The sequence below is a fragment of the Xiphias gladius genome, chromosome 8, assembly GCF_016859285.1.
Source record: "Xiphias gladius isolate SHS-SW01 ecotype Sanya breed wild chromosome 8, ASM1685928v1, whole genome shotgun sequence".
NCBI lineage: Eukaryota > Metazoa > Chordata > Actinopteri > Istiophoriformes > Xiphiidae > Xiphias > Xiphias gladius.
In genome coordinates, this window is record NC_053407.1 from 30,735,029 (window position 1) to 30,757,158 (window position 22,130).

General features: G+C 47.4%; 2 protein-coding genes across 7 annotated transcripts; both read right to left on the bottom strand.

Moving 5' to 3' along the window:
- Positions 1-410: 410 nt before the first annotated feature.
- Positions 411-11,577, bottom strand: prdm11 (PR domain containing 11). Its single transcript, XM_040132295.1, has 7 exons — positions 11,478-11,577; positions 9,577-9,654; positions 9,103-9,362; positions 8,901-8,968; positions 7,708-7,895; positions 6,367-6,879; positions 411-5,938 (listed from the first exon to the last, which is right to left on the bottom strand). Exons 2-7 carry the CDS (start codon positions 9,602-9,604, stop codon positions 3,777-3,779), a joined length of 3,219 nt encoding a protein of 1,072 aa, XP_039988229.1. The 5' UTR covers positions 9,605-9,654; positions 11,478-11,577; the 3' UTR covers positions 411-3,776.
- Positions 11,578-13,977: 2,400 nt separating this feature from the next.
- Positions 13,978-20,177, bottom strand: LOC120792902. Of its 6 annotated transcripts, none has more exons than XM_040132297.1 (4): positions 19,773-20,177; positions 18,360-18,585; positions 16,519-16,841; positions 13,978-15,738 (listed from the first exon to the last, which is right to left on the bottom strand). In XM_040132297.1, the coding sequence occupies exons 1-3, from the start codon at positions 19,999-20,001 to the stop codon at positions 16,586-16,588; spliced, it is 711 nt and encodes a 236-aa protein (XP_039988231.1). In that variant the 5' UTR covers positions 20,002-20,177; the 3' UTR covers positions 13,978-15,738; positions 16,519-16,585. The 6 variants fall into 6 exon arrangements, 4 of the variants coding, with proteins under 4 accessions (XP_039988231.1, XP_039988232.1, XP_039988233.1 ...); XR_005707895.1 differs by lacking the exon at positions 19,773-20,177 and adding an exon at positions 18,981-19,766 and having other exon boundaries at positions 13,982-15,738; positions 18,382-18,585; XR_005707896.1 differs by lacking the exon at positions 19,773-20,177 and adding an exon at positions 19,676-19,698 and having other exon boundaries at positions 13,982-15,738; positions 18,382-18,585.
- Between the last annotated feature and the right edge of the window lie 1,953 nt (positions 20,178-22,130).

Genomic DNA, 22,130 nt, shown 5'->3' on the forward strand with positions numbered 1-22,130 from the left:
CAGATATGTGTACTCAGATGTACTTCAGTAAAATGAAAGAAGTATTAGCATCAAAATATACTTAAAGTAGCAAAAGTACTTATTGTGCAGAAAACCCATCTCAGAATATTATAATTTATATTACTGGATTAAATTATTGATGCATTAAAGTGTAAAGGCGGAGCTTATTTTATTGTGAATATACCTGGGGTCAATAAAGTCTCATATTACCCTCTAATAATGCACCATAACTTATTTGTTGATTACATTTTGCATTTTTAATCTGAATCTGCAAAGTAAAGCTGTCAAATCAATGTGGTGCAGTAAAACGTACAAAATTTCCCTCTGAAATGTGGTGGAGTGGAAATAGGAAGTAGCAGAAAATGGAATTTAAAAAAAAAAAAAAAAAAAACTACAAGTACCTCAACATTTTACCCCAGTACAGTACTTCAGTAAATGTACTCTGTCACTTCCCAAAAACCTGACAATACCGTATTGTTTGTACCTGACAATGGCAACAGTGTCCGTTCAAGATGTGTGATGAAACTACTTCAGATAAAGTGTCTTTTAAAATGTATTTTTAAAGCATCTCAAGCAGAAAAACAAACAAAACAAAAAAAACAGGGAACATAGAAATCAAGTGAGCACACATTTGTTTTTGGTTCATCTGTGAACAACATTCTAGCAGTGAAAAATCTCACAGTTCAGCAAACACCAAACATGAACAACTTCAAGCCAACTCCCTGCAGCTGTGGAGTCAGGTTACAATCAGCCAAACGTCGGTGTAAAGATAAACACACGCAGTGTAAGGCAAAGCACAAAATGTTGGCATTCATGAGTCTAATGTTTTTGGATTGAAACTGCAGCAGTAAAAACTGAAGTGTGATCAAACCAACAGTCTTTAAGCTCCGATGAGCTCAGCGCTGCTCACGAACCGTTCAGAAAAACGCTGCGTCATCAGTCTGACACCACATCCAGAGACAACTCGCACAGCTCCGGTAGCATCCCGCATTCAAACACCTCCGCAACACAACAGCTTTAAACATTAATAACTGCATGCATACAATACACACATGCACAAAATGTGACTAAAAACAAAGGCATACAGGTTTTACAGTATCTCTCAGCGATAGGAAAGGAAGAGGATTAAACAGCTTAGAGCAAACCATACAACTATCATTAAGAACCAGTTCAACGCTTTGGGGAATATTTCCGAAAACACGCTTTTTCTCATACTTTCTCAAAAGACGATCAATCAATACCACTCTCATGTCTGTGCACTAAGTATGGAGCTAGAGCCAGGGGGCCAGTAGCGTAGCTTAGCATAAAGACTGGAAACGGGGGGAAACGGTTAGCCAGTTATGCCAGGCTAGCTGTTTCCCCCTGCTTCCAGTCTTTATGCTAAAGTAAGATAATCCCACTCCTCTCAGCTGTAGCTTTGTACGAGTGTCGGACTCACGCCGGCAGAAGGAAAAGAGGAGCAGGAAAAAACTGACGAGCAGCCGAGCGGTAAAATCTGTCTGACGTCAGCCCCAGACCACTGACTCCGAGTCAGACCTGGTGAATCTCGCTGGGCGAAAGACGCACAGACGCGTCCACAGACCGTCGGTGGAACGGCTGCAGGTGCTACGAAATAAAATCCAACATTAACACGCATAGAATCCGTTCAGCTCATTTTACAGCAGCTGTTTGTGTGGATCTGGTTTCGCTCGGTAACAAACCTCGACAAACACATTACACAACAGGAGAAGCTAATTTATTCTGTTTATCTGCTGCGACTACGACGTTGGCAGCCCCGCTAACGTCTGGAATAATGTGTCAACACTCCCAGTTCCTCTCTTTCTGCTGACGTTGTGTGAATGCATCGTTACCCCCATAAACAGCTCTGTAGTCGACCCATTTAAACGGATTAGTTTGTTAACAGGTGAAACCAGATAGAAACAAAGTTTAGGCCCTTTTAAATGAGCTGAACTGACTGTAGAGGCCTTAACATTTGATTCTGACGTACATAACTGCCAGTGATGATGGTCTATATATACGCGTTTCCAGAAACGTCAGAAATTCCTGATATGTCCGAGTTGGAATTACAAGTCAAAGGCGGATATGAGCGGTTTTTCCCTCTCAGCTGCTTGTATTTACAGTCTGAACGTCCTGAGGTGAAATGAATGCACAGACATGAAATCGATATCAACTAACTCGCATCAAGAAGCCCAGTTAGTGCATTTCCCAAAATGTCAAACTATTCCTTTAATTTCAGGAAACAAAGCAAATTTTACCAAGATTTTGTAAAAAAAATAAAGTAAAAGTGACCTTCTGCCTACTGAGGTCAGCCGGTCTCGGCTCATCATTTCCCCACTATTCAGCCTTAAATACAGACATCTTGGTAATTATTATAAAATACTACTTTAGTGCTAAAAGCAACGGTTGAATTTCATCATGCAGTTTTTAAAACTTATCTCAAACATTTTGAAGCCAAAGCTTTGATCAGGACTGAAGATAACAGGCTAGAAACATCCAAACACAAAGCCGGTGCATCAGTTAAAAATAACATATTTCAAATATATCATTTGCTGTAGTGAACATCTAAACAAATATGGCAAATTACATTATGGCATAGCAGGATAGCACCTTTTTCTTTTAGCTCTTGCACTCGATCATTATGGCACAATCATCAAAGTCAAGAGAAAAATACTCTCCTTAAAAACAGGCTCAAAAGCATTTACAATATATACAGTCTGTACATTATATATAGCGCGAAGCAGGGTTGTATGCAGTTCTAATAGAAATATAAAGCCTGTATACATCCTGACACTCTAGCTTTTCATTTCTGCCAGGCACTACATGACTGAATATCCCATTGGCAAATAAGCTAAAGCAGAGAGCGGCTCAATAACACAGACATCGGTTTGACAATAACTGATTGTTCCCAATGTATAACTGTCTGTGATTCTGACAACAAGCGCTTTATTATAATATAGCAAGTGTAGGGGCCACTCAGCAGCCCTCGGTTTGACAATACTCATCAGTGAAAGAAGTCAGTCAGTCAGAGTTGGAAGATTTCAGCCTGACATCCAGCTGAACGTGGACGGATTATGAGACAGTGGGACCCTGGGCACAGACGAGTCAAAGCAACAAGACCACAAACAACACAACTGCGTCTTTTGTGGTCGTTTTCTATGTCTCTTAAGTTAATTTGCCTATCTTTAAGTTTTTTTTGCAGGTGAAGCAGGGGCCCCCCCTGACCCTGTGGGCCCCTGGACCTGTGCCCTCTGGCCCGTTCTGTAATCCATCCAGCCAGCTGAACGGGGATTTTTCTTAGTAAGAAGTTTGCCCAGTGGTTCCCAACCTTTTCTAATGTTCTTTTAGTAGTTTTGTCAAGTTTAGTCTTTAGTTATTTTTATTCTTATAACTAGTCTATATAGTCTACTGCAGTCTTAGGAAAAAAAACTGACTGGTCAGTGAAAAACTGAGACATGTCTCGTACGGTCAGACTAACATGGTTGGTAAGTTAGGGTGACAAAAACCAAACTAAAGATCAGCATCACACAATGTCGTAATCCTATTTGTGTGCTGATTTCCCTCCTAAACCCAAATATGAGGATCTACTATACCCTGTATTATTCAATCATAATTCCTAATTTTTCCATCTTAACCAAGCTTCACAATCATTCCTCCTAACCCGTGGTAACTGCAGGTACAAGTACCCCTGGTTGGGACTCACTGGTGGTGAGGAGCGACGCTGACTCACATTAGTATTAGTGTAGTGTGTTGCAGTGCTACACCACTGGGTGTGCCTGTTAGATGTCAGGGTAAAACTCTGTGTTGACGTCAACGTTGTGTAAAACAGACTTCTGATCGGCAGCCGACATCCTGTTCAACACCTCAGCTGATAGCGAGTAACTGCTGCCAGACTTCTCCTCAAACCAGCTGTCCAATGCTCGCTTCCCGTCAAAATTGGTGATGGGCGGTCCGTTAACTGCCACGGTCAGCAGGTCGTTCATCTGCTCCACGGTCAGCCGGGAACGATTGTTTTTGCACATCTTCTGTAGAGCCCCTCGGCCTTTATCGCAGCAGGCCGTGGAACTGGGCAGGACCCTGACAACTTGCACAATCCGGTTCAGCAGAGGAAAACGCTGCCTGTACCTGCAGATGTGACCGATGACCTCTTTGAAACCATTCATGCTGTAGTAGTCTGCTTTCAGATCCTTCCACTCCACCACCAGGCAGCCTCTGGCCTCCGTTCTGGCCTGGGAGCTCTCCTGACCTGCAGAAGGAATGGACTCCAGATGGTTGAATATCAGCTGGATTTCCTCCTCCCCATAGACTTGAAGGTCCTCCCGGTTGTGAGGCCAGGTGGACAGGTCCAGGACCCTGCAGGCTTTGGCAAATGAGCGACTCTGTAGGTCCAGCCTTTGAGACAGGATGCCTTGGCTCCTGTTGCAGATCTTCTCTCGGATGGACTGAAATTTGGACTCTGCAACACGCAGATTCTTCAGAGCAACACCGTTGAAACTTTCGCGGAAATTTTCCTCAAACTCCTGCAGATACTCTCCAGGGCAGTCCACCAACTGGCCTATCTCATGAATGGCCTCCTCAATTTTGGCTTCCACCTGTGACACCAGCAGGTACTCTCCCTGGAAGGTGAAGGCTAATCGTGAGAGCACAGCTATGATGTCCAGGAGGAAGTAGATGAGCTTTACTGACTGATAGTCCATGAGGAACTGGAGGAGCGTGAGAGCGATGGCTGCAGCGTCAGCTCTCTGTGTCTGGCTGCTGATCTCCTTCAGGTGGGCGACTACCTCCAGGTAATCTTTGATGAGTGCATTAAGAACATTGGGTTCTCCTATGATCCATCGAATGGCTCTGATGTCTCCGAGGAACTCCGTCTCCTCCGACAGTGTCGGAGCAGTCGATCGGAGCTCGGCCATCATCCGAGGGGAGTAGCGGTAGAAACTGAGGAGCTGCTTGAGGTTGTTTTCCAGGTCCTCCAGGCAGGAGAGCTCCTTCCCACTAATGGCATCCAGCACCTCCAGATGAGGACGATGGATCATGATGGGAAGGCAGAGGATCCAAGGGAATGTTTTCTGCACGGCTATGTACATGTTGGCCCTCATTCCTGAAGAAATGTTAGTGCCGTCCACCCCCAGACCCACCACTAGCATGTCCTGAAACCTGAGGCCCAGGACACCGAAGGCTCGATCCATAGCCTGCAGATATCCGTCCACACTAGCCATGCTCAGTCTCTGCAAGGACAGGAACTCTGTATTGGGTGAGCCCTCATTGGTTATGAACTGTACATAGACTGCCACCATGTCTGAGAAAAGGTCATCATTTTGGGCATCCATGATGATGCTTAGAAAGGGAGACAGGCGCATCTTCTCAGCCAGGTCTTCTTTTAAAGCCCGTGAGATGTGGTGGATGAGGATCTGACAGTCTCCTTCATTCATGTACTGATCCACCACTTTGAGCTCACATTTCTTGAGCAGCTCCGCCAGTGAACGGAGGTCGGAGAAGGGCCGTCCCTCCAGGGCCAAGTGGTACGCTGCGTTGAACAGCAGCATCATGTTCTTGCACATCTCCTCTGTCTTCTCTGGGTGCATACGCAGCTTATACAGCTGCAAACATTTCTTATGGAGGTTGCTCTGGCTGTGGAGCTTGATGGTGTGGATCTTGAACTGCTTGGAGCCGATGATGAAGGCAGAGGTTCGGGATGACTGGACGGTGTACTGGCGGCAGACGTGGCACCACATCTCATTCAGGGTTGGAGAGTAGCGCAGGAACCAGAACTTTTTCAGCCACTCCTGCTTGAAACGACGAATCCGTCGGCCTCCTCCAGAGGAAAGCTTCGAGGAGTCCTCTGGAGAAATCACAAGATCTGCAGTAATTGACTCATCAGCCGAGTCCACGTCCTGATCGTCTTCATCCAGAACCACCTGAGTGGGCGTCAAGGGCTCCATCCCTGCAAAGACAAACGCAATCACCTTCCGCTACCAACTTACAGTAACTTTTGTTGAATTAAAAGTAAATTTCAAATTCAAAATGAAATAATTTAATTGCATCCATTCATATCACGCAATATGAACAATAATCAGGACTTTTGGTCATGCTAGTGGGCCTCTCTCTATGCAGTACAGACTTTCATGGTCCAGAGGATGAATCCAGCTGACTCTGGTGATTCTCTGTCTTTCATCTAGTGCCATCATCTGGTCAATATTTTAATTTGTACAGTAAAGATCTTAATAAAAACACTAACATTCAAGAGAAACCGTTCTATTACTAAAGGAAGCACAATGTTTAGTTATGATCCCAAAAATAGACAAAGAACTTAAGCCCTCAGTCTCACGAAGTCTTGAACATTGGCTCCAACCATTATTTTTCAAAACCTACCTTGAAAATCTTCGATGGGTCCTTGCTCAGGGTGGGGTGGGACCTGATCGTGCTTGGACAGGGTCTGCTCAGACATTGATGAACCGACCACGTCCCCCTGTTCTCCTCTTAGACGAGACAGTTCCTCCTCTAGCTCCAGGATCCTCCTCTTCAGTTTGATACAGTTGGGGCAGAAGGAGGTGGAGGGTTCCTGGTTCTGCTCCTCTTTCTCCTCCACCTTCAGGTTGGGAACGTTAAAGCTGCTTTCGGACGAGTTAAACCCCGACCCGAGCACAGGTACTTTGCACTCACTGGGGAGGGAAGACTGGGACCTGGACTTGCAGGAGTCCTCTAGAGAAGCTTCTAGGACGTCTTTGAAAATGAGGTCTATCTTCTTCCTCTTGGCAGGAGGCTGACCGTCTGTCTCTTCACTGGGCTGTTTACTGGGGCAGAGTTTGCCCTGCAGAGCTGACTGCAGGCAGGGAGATTTAAAGTTCTTCTGAATGTTGGGCAGGACTCCTGGATTCCCGGTATCTGGAACAAAACAGTTTTCTTAGTTATAAAAAGGAGTTTGACCACGGCCACACTGAGCCCATTTTTGCAGCGGTCACCAGGCCCCGACTTGCCATCGGGAGCACCAGGAAAATTCCCAGTGGTATGACACAGCTGCTTCAGAAAGTATCTACTGACACTCGAAAATGTTTTGTTGCTTTATTTTTTTATTTTTTCCTTTTCACATTTTTTAAGCAAATGTTTAATTTTGTACCTATTTATTAAGGTGATTGACTGATATGTGGATCTGTAGACAGTAAAGTTAATGTCCACGATGACAATAAGTCTCCTTCAACTTGAATGGCATCAAAAGCGGAATCAGATTCCATCCAGTTAAGTTTGACTGGAATGTCGGACTTTCAGCTGTGAAAAATGTTCCCACATCCCTGTGATGTAACCACATATGTCTTCATTGAGTCCTGTGAGTTTCTCCATCATGAACTGTCTACTGTGGAACAAAGAACAGAGCTGGCAACACTGCTCTCAGTGTGACAGCAGCGACACCTGCTGGAGAACGGAGTTCAGGCCTCGTGGTCAGATCTGTTAACTGGTCTCAAAGAGCAGCCGCAATTCAGTTCAACTTAAACTTACAAACACTGACAGTCAGGGGATTTTTCCTATGAAATCAAAGTACTCTGATCTTTGTACTGACTAAAATCAAAAGTACACACACAACTGAGTTGAATCAGATTAGCTTGAGCGCCATTTGGCAGAATGTGTGAGCCGTGAAAGGAGTCAAACATAACCAAACTGGAATTTATGGCAGAAGCTGCCATTCAAAACCACAGGACTCGATAAATCCGAGCCTACCTGTGTGCAGGTTGCGGTCGATGCTCTCCTGGGAAACACAGTGAAGTCGTTGGATGTAGTCGTCGCTGTACCAAACCCTCAGCTTCTCTCCCGCCACCAGCCTCCGACACACTCTGAAGTAGATGTTTTTACCGCGTTGAAACGCCGTCAGGTTCCTGTCGCTCTCCTCTGACGAGGTCCGGACAAACCTGCAGGTAAGGAACGTCCACAGGGACACTGAGGCTTACAACATTAGAGAACAGGGTCATCAGTTGTCATCAAGTCTAAAAACAACAGTCAGGTGGATCAGGTGAACAGTGAAACAGGGTTTTTGTTGCCGTAATTACTGCCTCCTGTTCACACTGGACATTAACAGATCTCTTCATAATGTGATTCTAACGTACGTGACAGAGACAAAATCCACAGTCCTCATTCTGCGAAAAACATTCATTCTAAAGTTTATTTGAAGTTAATATGAGGTTTAAGCAGAGTTAGAGAAACCAAGTGAGTATCTCCCAAAGTCTTGGATAAAACTTTGTTTTTCGAACAAAATGAATTCCCTCTGTGTTTCCTTGCTGACCTGTGATGGAGGAACATCAACACAAAAAGGGAATTTTGCACCAAGAACTCTGAGACTTTAATTCAAGTTTTTTATGAAGTTTTCAGTAGATGACGGACAACATATTAGAGTAGAGCAGTTCTGACTGGTCGCGTGCACATCCACCAAACCTCAGTGGCATCGGTGCTGGACACAGAAAAATCCAGACGTTCCCCAGGCCCGAGGAAGAACATCGCTTACAAGAGGGAGCTGTGAATTTAGTGAGCGGGTACTTTTTGTGCTGTATTTGACATATTACAGTAATGTGACAAAACAAACGTAACAATACCAAACCTTTCTGGTCACATATAGCAGCTAATCCAAGTAAAACACACCAAACCAATGACAAAAAGAAGAGAGAGAAAAAGGAGCACAAAGTAAAAACCAAATCATTGCAAGAGAAACGGATTCGCACATTTTCATTACAAAAACAGTAGGAATGTTTCATTCCGTGCTTTTTTCTTTATATATGTTCAAATTTGAGACTAAATGCATAAAACTTGCCGCGGTAATTATTTTTTGTTTAGTAATCCCCCAAGCAGTGCACTCTCAACATGGGTAAAACCTACATGGGCTTTGTAGGAAGGTGAGGGCAAAGGGCAAGAGCAAATGTCACCTCATCCAGTTGGCTTTGGTCTCGTCGCTGCCATCGATGGACTGGTACGTGTTGTTCAAATCTACAATCTGGGACGTTCACAACAGAAAAAAACGGAACAAGAAAACTGGTTCAGAACTCGACTTGTACAAATATGGATGCAAACTGGTCCTGGAGCAGGTCTAGACCGGTTCTAAACCGGTCTCTGACTGGTGGTACTTACTATCCAGGAGAAGAAGCCGGAGGACTTGTCTTTGGACACCAGCTCTCCCTCGTATGGACCGAAGACTGCCCCCTTAGGGATGGTTGCATCCACGCAGCGAACATCCACCTCGTCCCCCTCGGTGAAGACCTCCAGGCCTGATGGGACCGTGAGCGCCGCCCTGTTGGCCGACCCTGGGGCCGCGGCCGTGTCGGGGACAAACAGAGGGGGCCCGTGGGACGGACACTCCTCCTGGAAATAGTCCTGACACTCCTCACAGACTGGAGGACAAACATCAGACCTTTACAAAGGGTTTGGCTATACAACAACAACAACAACAAACCTTTCTACAGAGAAGAGCTGTAGCCTGACGTAAGATGAAATATAATGAGATGTAACTTCGCCACACCGCCCACAGGTTGTTAAAACCTTTGGGGAATCTGAGTCTTTAGTCCGGCTCATCGATCTCTGAGACAGGAAACTAGAGGAGCTTACACCAGAGGTCCAACGGCTGCTCGCTCATGGTGGAACCATGTCGGTAGGAATCCAGGGTGTCGACCACTTCACAACCCCCTGAGGAGAAAGCACATCCCGTTACTGCTGGAGCAACACATCAGGAACGAGCAGCGACGGCCGCCTGGCGCAGTGGACGTTCCGCTCGTCCCACACGGGCCGAACGATGAATCGAAACGTTGCGGAAATCGCAAAGCGGCCGAGTGGAGGACCCAAATCGCAGGCGCTGAAATGTTTGGACGAAGGAAAAATGGGCCGTTGTACCCGAAGCACTGTGGTGCTGCAGAGATGTCCCCGGTCTATAGATCGTCCCCCGCAGACGCAGGAGAACAGACCTCAGCAAACATCACATCGTCGTCATTTTTAGATTTTCCTTTCTTCAGTTCAAGTGAAATGAAAAAATGACCGTTCCCGCTAAAACCACGACTCACGCCATCGCGATATCTGACGACACAATCGCAGTATGTCTTTTGGTACATGGTTAGCCCCAGCTGTCTGTCTCTTTCTCTGTATCTGTCTGTCTCTGTCTCTGTATCTGTCTGTCTCTCTGTATCTGTCTGTCTCTTTCTCTGTATCTGTCTGTCTCTGTCTCTCTCTCTTGTATGTATCGGTCTGTCTCTGTCTCTGCAGCTGTATCTCTCTCTGCCTGTCTCTCTTGTCTGTTTGTTTGTCTGTCTGTCTCTCTGTAGCTGTATCTCTCTCTGCCTGTCTCTCTCTCTGTCTGTCTGTCTGTCTCTCTTGTCTGCTTGTTTTTCTGTCTCTCTGCGTATCTGTCTGTCTCTGGCTCTCTCTCTATATCTGTCTGTCTCTCTTGTCTGCTTGTTTCTCTGTCTCTCGCTCTTGTTTGTTTTTCTGTCTGTCTGTCTCTCTGTAGCTGTATCTCTCTCTGTCTGTCTCTCTTGTCTGTATGTCTCTCTCTCTGTGTATCTGTCTGTCTCTCTTGTCTGTCTGTCTGTTTCTCTCTGTCTGTCTCCCTCTCTCTGTATCTGTCTGTCTCTCTTGTCTGTCTGTTTCTCTTGTCTGTCTCTCTGTATCTGTCTGTCTCTCTTGTCTGTTTGCTTCTCTGTCTGTCTGTCTGTCTGTCTCTGTAGCTGTATCTCTCTCTGTCTCCCTTTCTCTGTATCTGTCTGTCTCTCTTGTCTGCTTGTTTCTCTGTCTCTCTCTCTTGTTTGTTTTTCTGTCTGTCTGTCTCTCTGTAGCTGTATCTCTCTCTGTCTGTCTCTCTTGTCTGTATGTCTCTCTCTCTGTGTATCTGTCTCTCTCTCTTGTCTGTTTGTTTCTCTGTCTCTCTGTCTCCCTCTCTCTGTATCTGTCTGTCTCTCTTGTCTGCCTGTTTCTCTGTCTGTCTGTCTGTCTGTCTCTGTCTGTCTGTCTGTCTGTCTGCTGGTTTGTGTATTTGTCTGCAGGACTACGCAAAAACTACGAACCCATTTGCACCAAATCCGGTGGAGGGTTGGGACCTGGTCCAGAGAAGAACCCATTACATTTCGGGGCAGATCCAGGACTTTTTTTTTTTTTTAATCCCTCCCTTAACATTGTGGGACAGGACGTGTCTGTATTCTGTCCCAGCCCGAAACTCTGTAAACGTCTGCATCCTCCTCAGCCTCAGGTCTAGTCTGGAGGAGTCTCCTCTGAGCTGGGGGGGGGGGGGCGGCCAGACCAGAAAACACTTCACAAACACTATAAAACAAAAGTTGCCCGCAAGTTTGTGTCCGCGTCGTCAGTTAATCCGCTAAAAGAGCGGATTTGTGGAGGATCTGCAGCGGGGTTCCGATCTGCGCCACGCTTTCTCTGCCGCTTTCGATCTGCAGGCAACTGGCAATCTGCCTGCTGTTTTCGGAAGCCATTTTCACTGGCCACAGTGGCTACTGACACAGACCCACCTTGTGCAGAGACGCAGCGGGGACACGGACCCTCTCTCCCGGGTGAAGCTCCGCGCCCCCGGCCGCCGACCACCGACCACCGGCCGCCGGCTCCGCGGCTGCAAAGTTTCCCGTTAATTTTTGCAGCGACTCAGTCGCCTCCCCGAGCTGTGACCACCATTTTTTATCACAGGAAATGACATGGAAAACGGAAGAAAGCAGATGCGCAAAAATTAAAGTTAACAGGGAGAATTTGAGATCGGTCAGAAGGGGACGGGGGACGGGGAGACCGACAGAGAGGCGGTCCGGTCCGGTCAGAGGGGACGGGGAGACGGACGGTGAGGCGGTCCGGTCCGGTCAGAGGGGACAGGGAGACGGAAAGCGAGACTGTCCGACCTCGTCAGAGGGGACGGTGAGACGGACAGCGAGGCGGTCCGGTCCGGTCAGAGGGGACGGTGAGACGGTCCGGTCCGGTCAGACGGGACGGTGAGACGGTCCGGTCCGGTCAGAGGGGACGGTGAGACGGTCCAGTACGGTTAGAGGAGACAGTGATTGGATCTGGTCTCATCGGATGGGACAGCGAGACGGTCCGATCTGGTCAGAGGGGACATAGAGACAGTCTGGTCCGGTCCGAGACAGTCCGGTCCGGTCAGAAGGGACAGTGATTGGATCTGGTCTCATCGGAAGGGACAGTGATAATACTTCAATATAAAACACCGCAGTATAAATACCGTGGTGTTTTATATTGAATTATTCTTTTATCACAACATTTGAAAACAAATTTCAGGTTCTTCACTCGAGTGTTTCCTTTTTATGAGGCTACTGTTTGTTTCTACTCTACAACACCGTGTGTGTGTGTGTGTGTGTGTGTCCGCTACATATTTCTCCCGCTCTACGTCAACGCGGTGACCAGCCACTTAAAGTCTGCTCGACGCGAGAGCGGGGAACGCGCCGCCGATCCCCGCAGGCACGTCTTCCCCGTGGGACTCTTCCTCCGGTGAGACGTCTGAGGGCTTCTTCGCCCACTGTGCCACGAGTCCGGGTCCGGGAACCGGTAACGAGTCGCGGCCACTCCACTCCTCCTTCTCTGTGGTTAAAACTCCGGTGCCGCGTTAAGTAACTCGTACCTGCACCGGCGACCGCGCGTCTGTGTCCACCGCTGCACTCCGGAGGGAATCGAACCTTTTTCTCTCCGTTTATGATTCTGGAGACACAGATTTGACCGGTATCATTGGATCTGAAAGGTCTTTTAAGGTGAACCACCTCTTCCTCGTGCTACTAGCCAGCAGGGTATTTGATTAGTCAACAGAAAGGAAATTAATCGGCAACAGTGTCAATAATCGGTCGATCCTTTAAGTCGCTTTTCAGCCGTGGGGACTTTCCGGCGTCTCCAGTGAGAGTTGTGAGATTTTCACCGTCAGATCCGGAACTAAACGGAACATTTGGGGGTTTGAACTGATGCTGGACAAGACGTCAACTGAAACTCGGGAAACTCGCCATGGACGGTTCTCGCTGTAGTCGAACCTTTTATACAACAGACGATTATTCGATCAATCGGAGTAACGATAACAGATAGTTTAACCCCGAACGGCGCCGCTTTGCATGAAGACTATATTTAAATCTGTGGTACGTGATATGAGTGGATTTGGCTTTGGCCTTCAGTCGTACCAGAGAACGTCTGCGCTGCGGCTCCGGTTCTTTTGACCCAGCGCAGGATCTGGAAGCTTCGACGACAGGTGGCGTGTCCGAGGCGGAGGGGGACTCCTGGGTGTTGCCTCTCCGTCTCGGCTCGCTCCAGATGTGAGGCGCTGTCCTCTCACCGCCCCTACACGTCTGTGTCCCCGCAGATCACGGGAGACCCGGAGACCGGATCCGGACTCGTACTCGATCCGGCCTGTCGACGATTTCTGAGGCAGTGCACGAGAATAAATCGAGATGTGACATTTCGCCGTCGCTTTGAACCCGCAGGCCGACAGATCTTTAATATCTGGGTTTCCATGTGTGAGAACTCCGTCATGAGAAAGAGGAGCTGCACACGGGAAGGAGACCAAAATGGCCCCGCACATCGGCCGAGGGTCCCTGTCGTTCTGCATCGCGCCCCGAGAGTCTCCGTCGGTGATGTAAGACGTTGCGGAGTCACTGTCAAAATATGGACGGAGCAGCTCGATCGGCCAAAATTAAAGCTGCGAGCAGCAAAGAGCCGGTTTCAGGCACCGGCTCGGTTGCAAAGTCGCCTCAGACAGTCCGACTCTGCTTCAAGGAGCAGGGCGCATAACCGCGCTTCCCCGTCCTGTATCCGAGTCCTAAAAGGCTGTCGCAGGGCCTCCTGGGACCCCACGGAGGTTCCTTCACTGTGTGATTCCTCAGGTCTCACACCTGTACCTGAACCCCCCCCCCGGTGACCGGCCTCTCCTTGAACTGTGAGACTTGTGCAGCACAGCAGCGGGGAGCTGGCTGCTACTCAGCCCCTTCCCAGTGCATTTAAATGGTTTTGTACACTGGTTCAACAAAATGACAGAACAGAATCAAACCCTGAACATAACGAGGTAGGATTCACTGCGGGGCGGCTGAACAGAGTTCTTTCTGTTTCTGAGTTCTGAATTAAACTGCCTCGGATCTGTTACTGTTGTCGCATCCTGCCAGACTTGACTGTTAGAATCAGTTGGATGAGATCTTAACGGGAAGCAGTTTGCTGCAGTTTGAGTAAAATGCTGATTCTCGGTCAGGACCAGAAACCGGACGAACCGGGCTGCGTCCAGAGTTCTAGTAAAAACCGACTGAAAATAAAAATAACCAGGTCGACTGAATATGACTAAGACTAACATGGACCTTTCGCCTCAGGACAGACTGAAAATAGCTGACAGAACTAACACTAGTTCGAGGTGAAGAGGAAGAGGAAGCTCTGAAACTGAAACGGGACTGGGTTGGGAAGGTTTTCCATAACGAAATATCTAGTCAGAGCTGTGGGGTTGTTATTCTTTCTGACAAGAAACTCAATTTTGTATTGTCACAACCACTTGAGGAAAACGCTGGACGCATCACGTGCGTAGAGGCGCTTGTTAACCGAGTCCACCTTGTACTTTGTGACGTTTATGCCCCGAACGACGAGGAACCAAGCGTCTTCTGTGCGGATGGTCAGATTGTTCTGGGGGGAGATTTCAGTGGGACACTGGGTGACCACCTGGACCGGGGTAAAAGGAAGACCGGTCTAAACTCCAGAGACACAACGGCAGCGGAGCGGTTCGGTCGATATCCGGGGCAAACCCTAGAGGAAGGAAACACACATTCTGCAGCCGTAGGATCGTTTGGGGAAAAGACTCGGACCATTCATTTTATCAAGAACCGCGGGAGAATGGAGGGGAATATATCGCAGAAGCCATGGGAACATTTATTCAATATAAAATACTCCACAGGCGTTATTATGCCCCAACAAGCCTCAGTCAAATGTGTCTAACTAAAGACAGTTTATTTTGGAAATGTACAACAGAACAAGGTTCATACAGCGGCATGAAAGAGTCGGGGCGCCCTGCATGCTCAGCGCTCAGTAGCGCCCCCTCTGGCAGCTTGTAAACACTTTTCTTTAAAGCAGCTAAGAGTCTTTCAGGTCCTGTTTGGGGGATTTTCGGCTTCTGGTTCCGTGAGGTTCTTGGTCCGTCTTGGCTGCCCTGCTCTTTTGAGGGTCATGCACAGATTTTCAGTGAGGTTTAGGTCGGGGGACTGTGAGGGCCGGGGCCAGACCTTCAGCGTGCACCTCTAGAGGTAGTCCATTGTGGATTTTGAGGTGTGTTTAGGATCATTAGCTCCTCTCTTCATCTTCAGCTTTTTTACCGACGGTGTGATGTTTGCTCCCAGAATCTGCTGGTGTCTAACAGGATCCATTCCTCCCTCTACCAGTGAAACGTTCCCTGTGCCACCGGCTGCAACACAGTGTCAGACAGGGACAGTTCAGGGGTTTCTGAGGGGAAAAGGAGCTCCACATCCAGGGAGCCTTCTAGCTCAGCTGCCTTGCCAGTCTGTCTAGTTTTCTCCTGGGGCCTTCGATTGAAGCCAAGTTCTGGCGTCCGTTTTCTGGGTGGAGGCGACAGACGTGGCACCGCATCTGGTCGAGGGCCGGAGAATAACTCAGGAACCAGAACAGGTTGAGCCGGGCCGTCTGGAAGCGAAGGGGCCGGAGAGGCTTACGTTTGGACGAGTCGTTCTGAGAAACTGCAGGACTCGTCGGCCGAGTCCACGTCCCAATCCCCTTTGTGGAGATCCACATGAGGAGAGAGAGGCTCCGTCCCTGTGGACACAGACAGACACGTTCAGCCTCTAGTGACTGAAACTGCTGTCACTGCTACAAACTAAGAAATCAGACTGTGACCACAAGTACTTGTCTCATAGTCACATTTTTAGACTTTTTTAACGGAACGGTTCCACATTCTTACGAACCCGTCTCTGTTCAGATACCAAGGGTTAGATACTGGTTAGCTTAGCTTAGCATAGAGACTGGAAATAGGGGGAAACTGCTAGCTCATTGATTAACACACACTATCTAATTTGTTTCATCTGTACAGGAAAATAAAGGACACGAGTTCGTTTATGTTTCTGTGTGGATGAAACAAATGAGATAAGATTCAGTTTGCAAAGATACTCAACAGAATAAAAAGAAAAATCCTCGTCTTGCAGCAAACAAGCTTTTTTGTGGCATGTTGGCTTGGAAAATTAAAATAAATTAAAAGAAAGAAAAAGAAAAAAGACTTGCTTTGATGTGTTTGCTGCAAATCAATCAGGACTGAAAGGATCAAAACTTTAAATTCATTTCATGTAATATAAATAATAAAAAAGAATAAATTCATTATTAACTCAACACATCAATTAAAAGAACGAAACAGAAATCCTGACAATAAAAAAGCCTGGCTCTCAAATGTGACTGTAATCTGAACATCTTTGGGTTCCGAGGAGACAAAACAAATGATGCCTGAAAAAATAATTAGCAGATTAACCAGTAATGAAAATAATCGTTAGCTGAAGCCTTAAATGTCATAGTGGCTTCAGGTTTTTTGAACTTTAACTTCCTCACACTTGCATGCTGTCCCTTCCTCCCCTCTGTGGACTGGTGCATTGGATGGGAGCCCTGTGAAGACAGGTCAGGTCTGCATGTCCTCCTGTTGTCCTGCCAGATGAAACAACTTCTCCTCCAGCTCCTTGATCCTCCTCTGCAGTCTGACACAGCTCAGACGGGAGGAGGAGGAGGACTCTTCGCTGGTCTGACTCGGGTCCTTCAGAGGTGGAGCGTTCAAGTTTAGCTTTATACTCCCCAGAGACTGAAGGGGGTCTCTGTGACTGGGCTCTGGACCTGCTGGTGGCCTCCACAGAAGCCTCAAGAGCATCTCTGGAGAAGTCCTGCAAAGATTATTTAATGAGAGTTCATCAAAAGAAAATGCATCTGTAGCTCTTCTGATGAGCAGTGGACTAAATTCAGTATTAATCACATAAATACGGAGAGAAGGGCGGAAACTTTTCTCCTTTAAAGTGTATTTTAAACTCAATACCTCCGAATTTTGTTTCCTACTGAAGACGTAAATCTTCAAAAACACCTCAAATACGTAGTTTCATTTTTAAAAAAGTAAAACAGCTGCTCACTGTCGTTTTTTATCAAACAAACAGGAGGAAACGGTGCGTTTGTTGGGGACTATTTTCAGCAGCGGATTAATCCACGTTTTTTTGCTGTAGTGAGTATCTGGGGCAGCAGGACGGTGTGTGTGTGTGTGTGTGTGTGTGGGGGGGGGGCTTAGTCCAAATGAAACTACACTGTGTGTGTGTCCATGGTGATGAAGGAACATGTCAGCCAGAGCAACAGTGTGATTCACTGATGTGGTGTAATAGTTTTCTGTGGATCTGAGGAGCCAGATACATCAGGATGCAGATACACACACAGAACTTCTCTGTAAAATGTATTTAACTTTCATTATTGAATCATCTGCCACTTCTTTTTTAGATTCAGCCAGGAATCGTTTGGTCCATGAAATGTCAAAACAATGGGGAAGAGCTGCCAGTCACAACTTCCCAGAGTCCAAAGTGACGTCTCCACGTCTTGTTCTGACAAACTGTCCAAAACTCAAAGAGATTCAGATAAGAAGCAAAATCTTCCCAGTTGAGAAGCTGGAACATGAGAATATTTGTAGAATATCACTGGTCTTCTAATGATGACTGGACATTCATAACTTCTAAAGGGCATTTATTGGTTTTCATGACCACTGAAATTAATGTATGACTCAGTTATCACCTAAATGTATTTAATTATACCAAAACCTAAATAAATCTGTAAATAAACTGAGCTTGAAAATAATGGTTTCAGTCCTTCTTCACAGCGGCGGCGGGGGGGTCGTGTGTCTCGTCTTCAGGCTGCGGAACCGACGGCAGCAGAGATGGAACGTCGTCCAGGGAAGGACCGCTGGTACCGCAACGGTTTGTTTAGAAGAACTGATCGAAATGAATCGAGCGACAATTTAAGATATTTATCGAGCAAAAATGTCCGACACTCACAGCTTCAGGCTTCTGAAATGTGAGTTTCTTCTGCTTTTCTGTTTTCCAACAGTAAACTGAGAGTCTCTGAGTTTTGGAAAACAACTTGACACAGGACAAGCACCTGACACTGGGGAGGTTTTCAGCAGTTCTCGCCAGGATTAAACGACAAAGATTCCTAACGATATAAGTAACCGAATGAATGCAACCTGGACTCAGATCAGCAGCAGAAAACGGATGAATGGATGAACCAACCCAAAATGACTGTCACAACAATCCCAGTGTTGTGGGACGTCTCCTGACAGAAGCAATCACACACAAAAACGTGACAATGTTTTTTCCCTAAAGAAGGCGAAAGAAAATATTGATTCCGTCCTTTTTAAAAATGTTCAAGACCTCAAACATTTCTGAGTCCCACCTCCTGCTGCCTCTGATTCTCTCCGGGTTGTTCTCAACGCGTCCGACGGACTCGTCTCTGTCGTCCGTCTTAGGTTCCGGTCCGTCTCTGCCTGCACAGACAGCGGGAGACGCTCGGCCCGTCCGGCGTTTCCTTCAGTGTGACCCGGGTGTAGCGACGGGACCCAGTCTGGATCTGACTCCAGCACCTCATACGCTGGTTTACCTGTGGACACACAAGCTGTTGATCTAAGACACCGACTGTATCCAAACTGGAGAAATAGTGTTTTTACCACATTGGTTATTTTTTTTACAGAAAAAAATTCCATAATTGGTAGGATGAAACAAGACGTTTGAGGACATCAATTTAGACCCTGAGAAACCGAGGTGGACATTTTTCACTTTTCTGACAATTTATAGATCGAACAATTAGTGGATTATTGGAAAAATAATGTGCAGATGAAGTGATAATGAAACTAATCATTAGTTGCAGCCCTGATATATTTTGAATTTTTATTATTTTTATTATTAATCAAAGCTGTGTGATGTGAAATGCAGGCAGGCTTCATCTGCTGGCAGCATCCACAGCAAACAACTCTGCTTCTTACTGGACTCGCTCACATGGGTCCGGCTGCAGTCACACTGTGACATTTGGGACGGGGAGGTCTTGACTCTGTCTCAGGGAAGAGGCAGACTCTCGACGTGTCCCAGCGTGAAATGGCACCGTTTCTTTTTACGCTGACGACATCAAAAGTACCGGTGGGGAGCATTTGAAGAGGGGCTCTTAATGTGGAGGGGCTGGATTTGCCTCTGTCCCCATCACCAGCTGCACTGGCCTTGATGTATTCCACTGAGTGTGGACAGCCGCTCAGATTACTGTTGGATTTGCTGGGAGTTCACGTTCTGTCTTTTCATCCTCTGGCGCCGGCTTGGGACGCTGTTCGAGCCAGAACCAGACACTGACCCTGAACCGCATCACGACCCAGTTGAACGGCGGAGGAAGAGCGCAGCCTCCCGCCGAGTACATCCGCTCCACCGCTTTCCATTTTCTGCAGACTCCACATCTGAGGCAAAGACTTTACGTTTCACCGCTCTACGTTTATCTGCAGATGCCGATTAATGATTCAATACATCATCAATAAGTATTGATATTTATCAGTATCGTATGTCTACCCACCCAGCACCTCTACTTCTGATACTTCAAATATATTTTGATGCTGACACTTTTGTACTTTCACGTCAGTAAAGTTGTGAATGAAGGACTTTTAGTTGTAATAGAGTATTTCTACTTTTACTGCAGTAACAGATGTGAGTACTTCTCCACTGCTGACGGGGTCCCAGCCCAGGTGCACCCGATGAGCCGGACCCGGGTGGTCTACCGGTACCAGTGGCGGGTTATGGGTTCACACTGACCGGAGCGGAAGTGTCTGGAGCACGGTCTCACGGAGGTGGGAACGCGGCTGAACGTGACGTTGGTGCGGCCGACGGCGGCCGCCCAGGCCGCCCTCCTCCGCCGCGTCAGCTCGGACGTCTGCCCGCCCTCGTTCCTCCTCCAGGCGGGGAAACAGGGGAAGGTCGGTCGGTTCGGGATCTTCCTCCCGCGGTGGTCGTGAGACCTGCGGCGGCAGCTGCTGGCCCCCATCAAAGCGCGGCAGATGTAAAGTTACCGGACGAGGTAAAACCAGAAGAGTGAAGTTTGAACCGGCTGCACGATGATACCAGGCTACCGCCAACATGGCTGCCCTCCCGGGAGTGACGTGCCGCGACGCAGGGCGACGTCACACCCACGAACGTACGCAGCTTCTCTGCGTCTCCTTCTTTGTGTTTAATGGCGGGCGGTACCCGAGGTGGGCGAAGGCCCGCCCCATGGCCTGCCTCTGATTGGCTCTGACCCTGCCACTTCCTCCCTCCTCCCAGCCAATCAGAGGCAGAGGCGGGCGGGTCTTCGCCTACCTCGGGTGTGGAAAACAGGGCCTGCCACCCACCAGGCTGGAGTTGATTAACCCAGTTTCTTCTTCTAAAAACTCAAACATGGCTCCGTGTTTTCATCCTCGACGCTACAGAAATTCAACACTCCCACATTTCCTCCGTTCCTCCTTTTCTCTCTGTGTTTCAGTCTCACCCCGGAGAAAATAAGGGGAAACAGGGACGATAACACGACAACCAATGAAGCAGTCAGAGTAGAGGTGAGAACGAAGGTGATCGATCTTCAGTTCATCTCAATACTCACAAACCTAAGAAAGGTTCTCAACGTGTGGGGCAGGGCGGGACGGGGGGGCCGTGCCAAACAAATGGAAATCAGTGTAACAGGCGTAGGCCTGACTAATCCCTACCTCTGAAAACACAACACAGATACACAAAAATACCAAAACTCGCTTATCTACGAACTCGTTAGGGACGGGGACAAAGAAGAGCTGAGGCCTGCTCCGCGAAGCAGGATCTGGGGTCAGGTTTAACCCCGGGTTGGCAGGGTTACGTCGGCGGTCCACTCCTTACCTGGGTACACCTCCAAGGCGACTTATGCTCCAACAGAGCAGGTTAACTCCGGAGGATCAGATCAAAACCTGTCAATCAGACCACTGGAAATCCCAGTCATCGTTCCTACAGGATCCCGACAGGGACAAAAGAGTTTACCCCAAAGTCACACACAACAAAGACCAGATGTTTCTATAGATCGGTCCAGTCGTTTTACTGCTCCAGACTTTCCGTGCGTCCGCTCTGGTTTTAAAACAGAGCTTCTCACAAACGGAGGGAGAGTTGATCACAATAACTAACTACGTAATAACTGTTATAGCTTCAGTTTAACCGAACAAAGGTTCAAAAGTTTGATTCCCGACAGGATTCTCGACGCAGCGTCGATGATTTTCCTCTGATTCTACCACTGCAGCTCAGAAAATCCAGAGGAGACTCTGACGATAAACGGAAATAAAAACTAAACCCTCTGACGTCTCCTCTGTTAAATATTTTTCCTGATCGTGAATGAACATTTCCGTCAGACTGACCTCATGAGACGTGAACCACTTTCTCTCCTCTGCTCTGCAGAAACAGTCTGACATTATTTCAACTTTTGTTTTTATGTGTCACATTTTCATAATAGTTTATTCATCATCCGATAAAACAGGGCAAACATATTCACTCAGTAAGAAACTTCATAGTAATTCTGTACTAATTACATCAAATCCTTAGGTTGACTTTATTCATCGGAAATTCCTTCTAGTGTTTCTTTTGTCTTTGAGTCATGTCGTCATACTCTCCACACTCACTTTTGGCTGCCGCTCCGACTGAAGTGACCCGCAGGCATCGCTGTGTGTCCTAATCTCAGTCATGTCAAGGCTGTTTGCTCTCTGCAGCTTTTCCCTATTGCGTTCACCCCTTCTACTTTCTGCTGGATTTCATGTAGATGACGTCCTTTGTTTCCTTGCCAGTGCCCTTTCCGGACAGTCCCGGTATTGCTCCGTATTACCGCTCTAGCCTGGGCTCCGCTGAAAGCTCCCTCCATAAACTCCTCCGCCCAGGAGCTGGTGTAATCACCCCTGTCTGCCTGTTGGTTGGTTTATTTGGTTGCTTATCTGTCAGCGGGATTAAAGAAGCAAAAAGGGAAAGAGAAAGAGAGAGAGGGAGGCACAAAGACCAATAATAATAATAACAGTAAGACTAATAATTATAATAATGATAATGATAATAACTGAAGCAGTGGGTGTTGAGCAGGATCATGGGGCAGCAGGTGGTTTACAGTCACAGATCCAGACTCTGCAGCACCAGAGGCAGAGA

Bases quoted from the DNA above. Each gene is read 5' to 3' on its own strand.
- prdm11 (XM_040132295.1), bottom strand. From the start codon at position 9,604: ATGAGCGAGCAGCCGTTGGACCTCTGGT. The intron at 9,363-9,576 runs GTAAGCTCCTCT...TTTGTCCTCCAG, and splicing joins GCAGCCGTTGGACCTCTGGT to TCTGTGAGGAGTGTCAGGAC. The intron at 5,939-6,366 runs GTAGGTTTTGAA...TTGTCTTTGCAG, and splicing joins ACCCATCGAAGATTTTCAAG to GGATGGAGCCCTTGACGCCC.
- LOC120792902 (XM_040132297.1), bottom strand. From the start codon at position 20,001: ATGGGGGCCAGCAGCTGCCGCCGCAGGTCTCACGACCACCGCGGGAGG. The intron at 18,586-19,772 runs GTCAGTGTGAAC...GTGTGTCCACAG, and splicing joins CTCCAGACACTTCCGCTCCG to GTAAACCAGCGTATGAGGTG. The intron at 16,842-18,359 runs GTCTTGAACATT...TAATCTTTGCAG, and splicing joins GGGACTCAGAAATGTTTGAG to GACTTCTCCAGAGATGCTCT.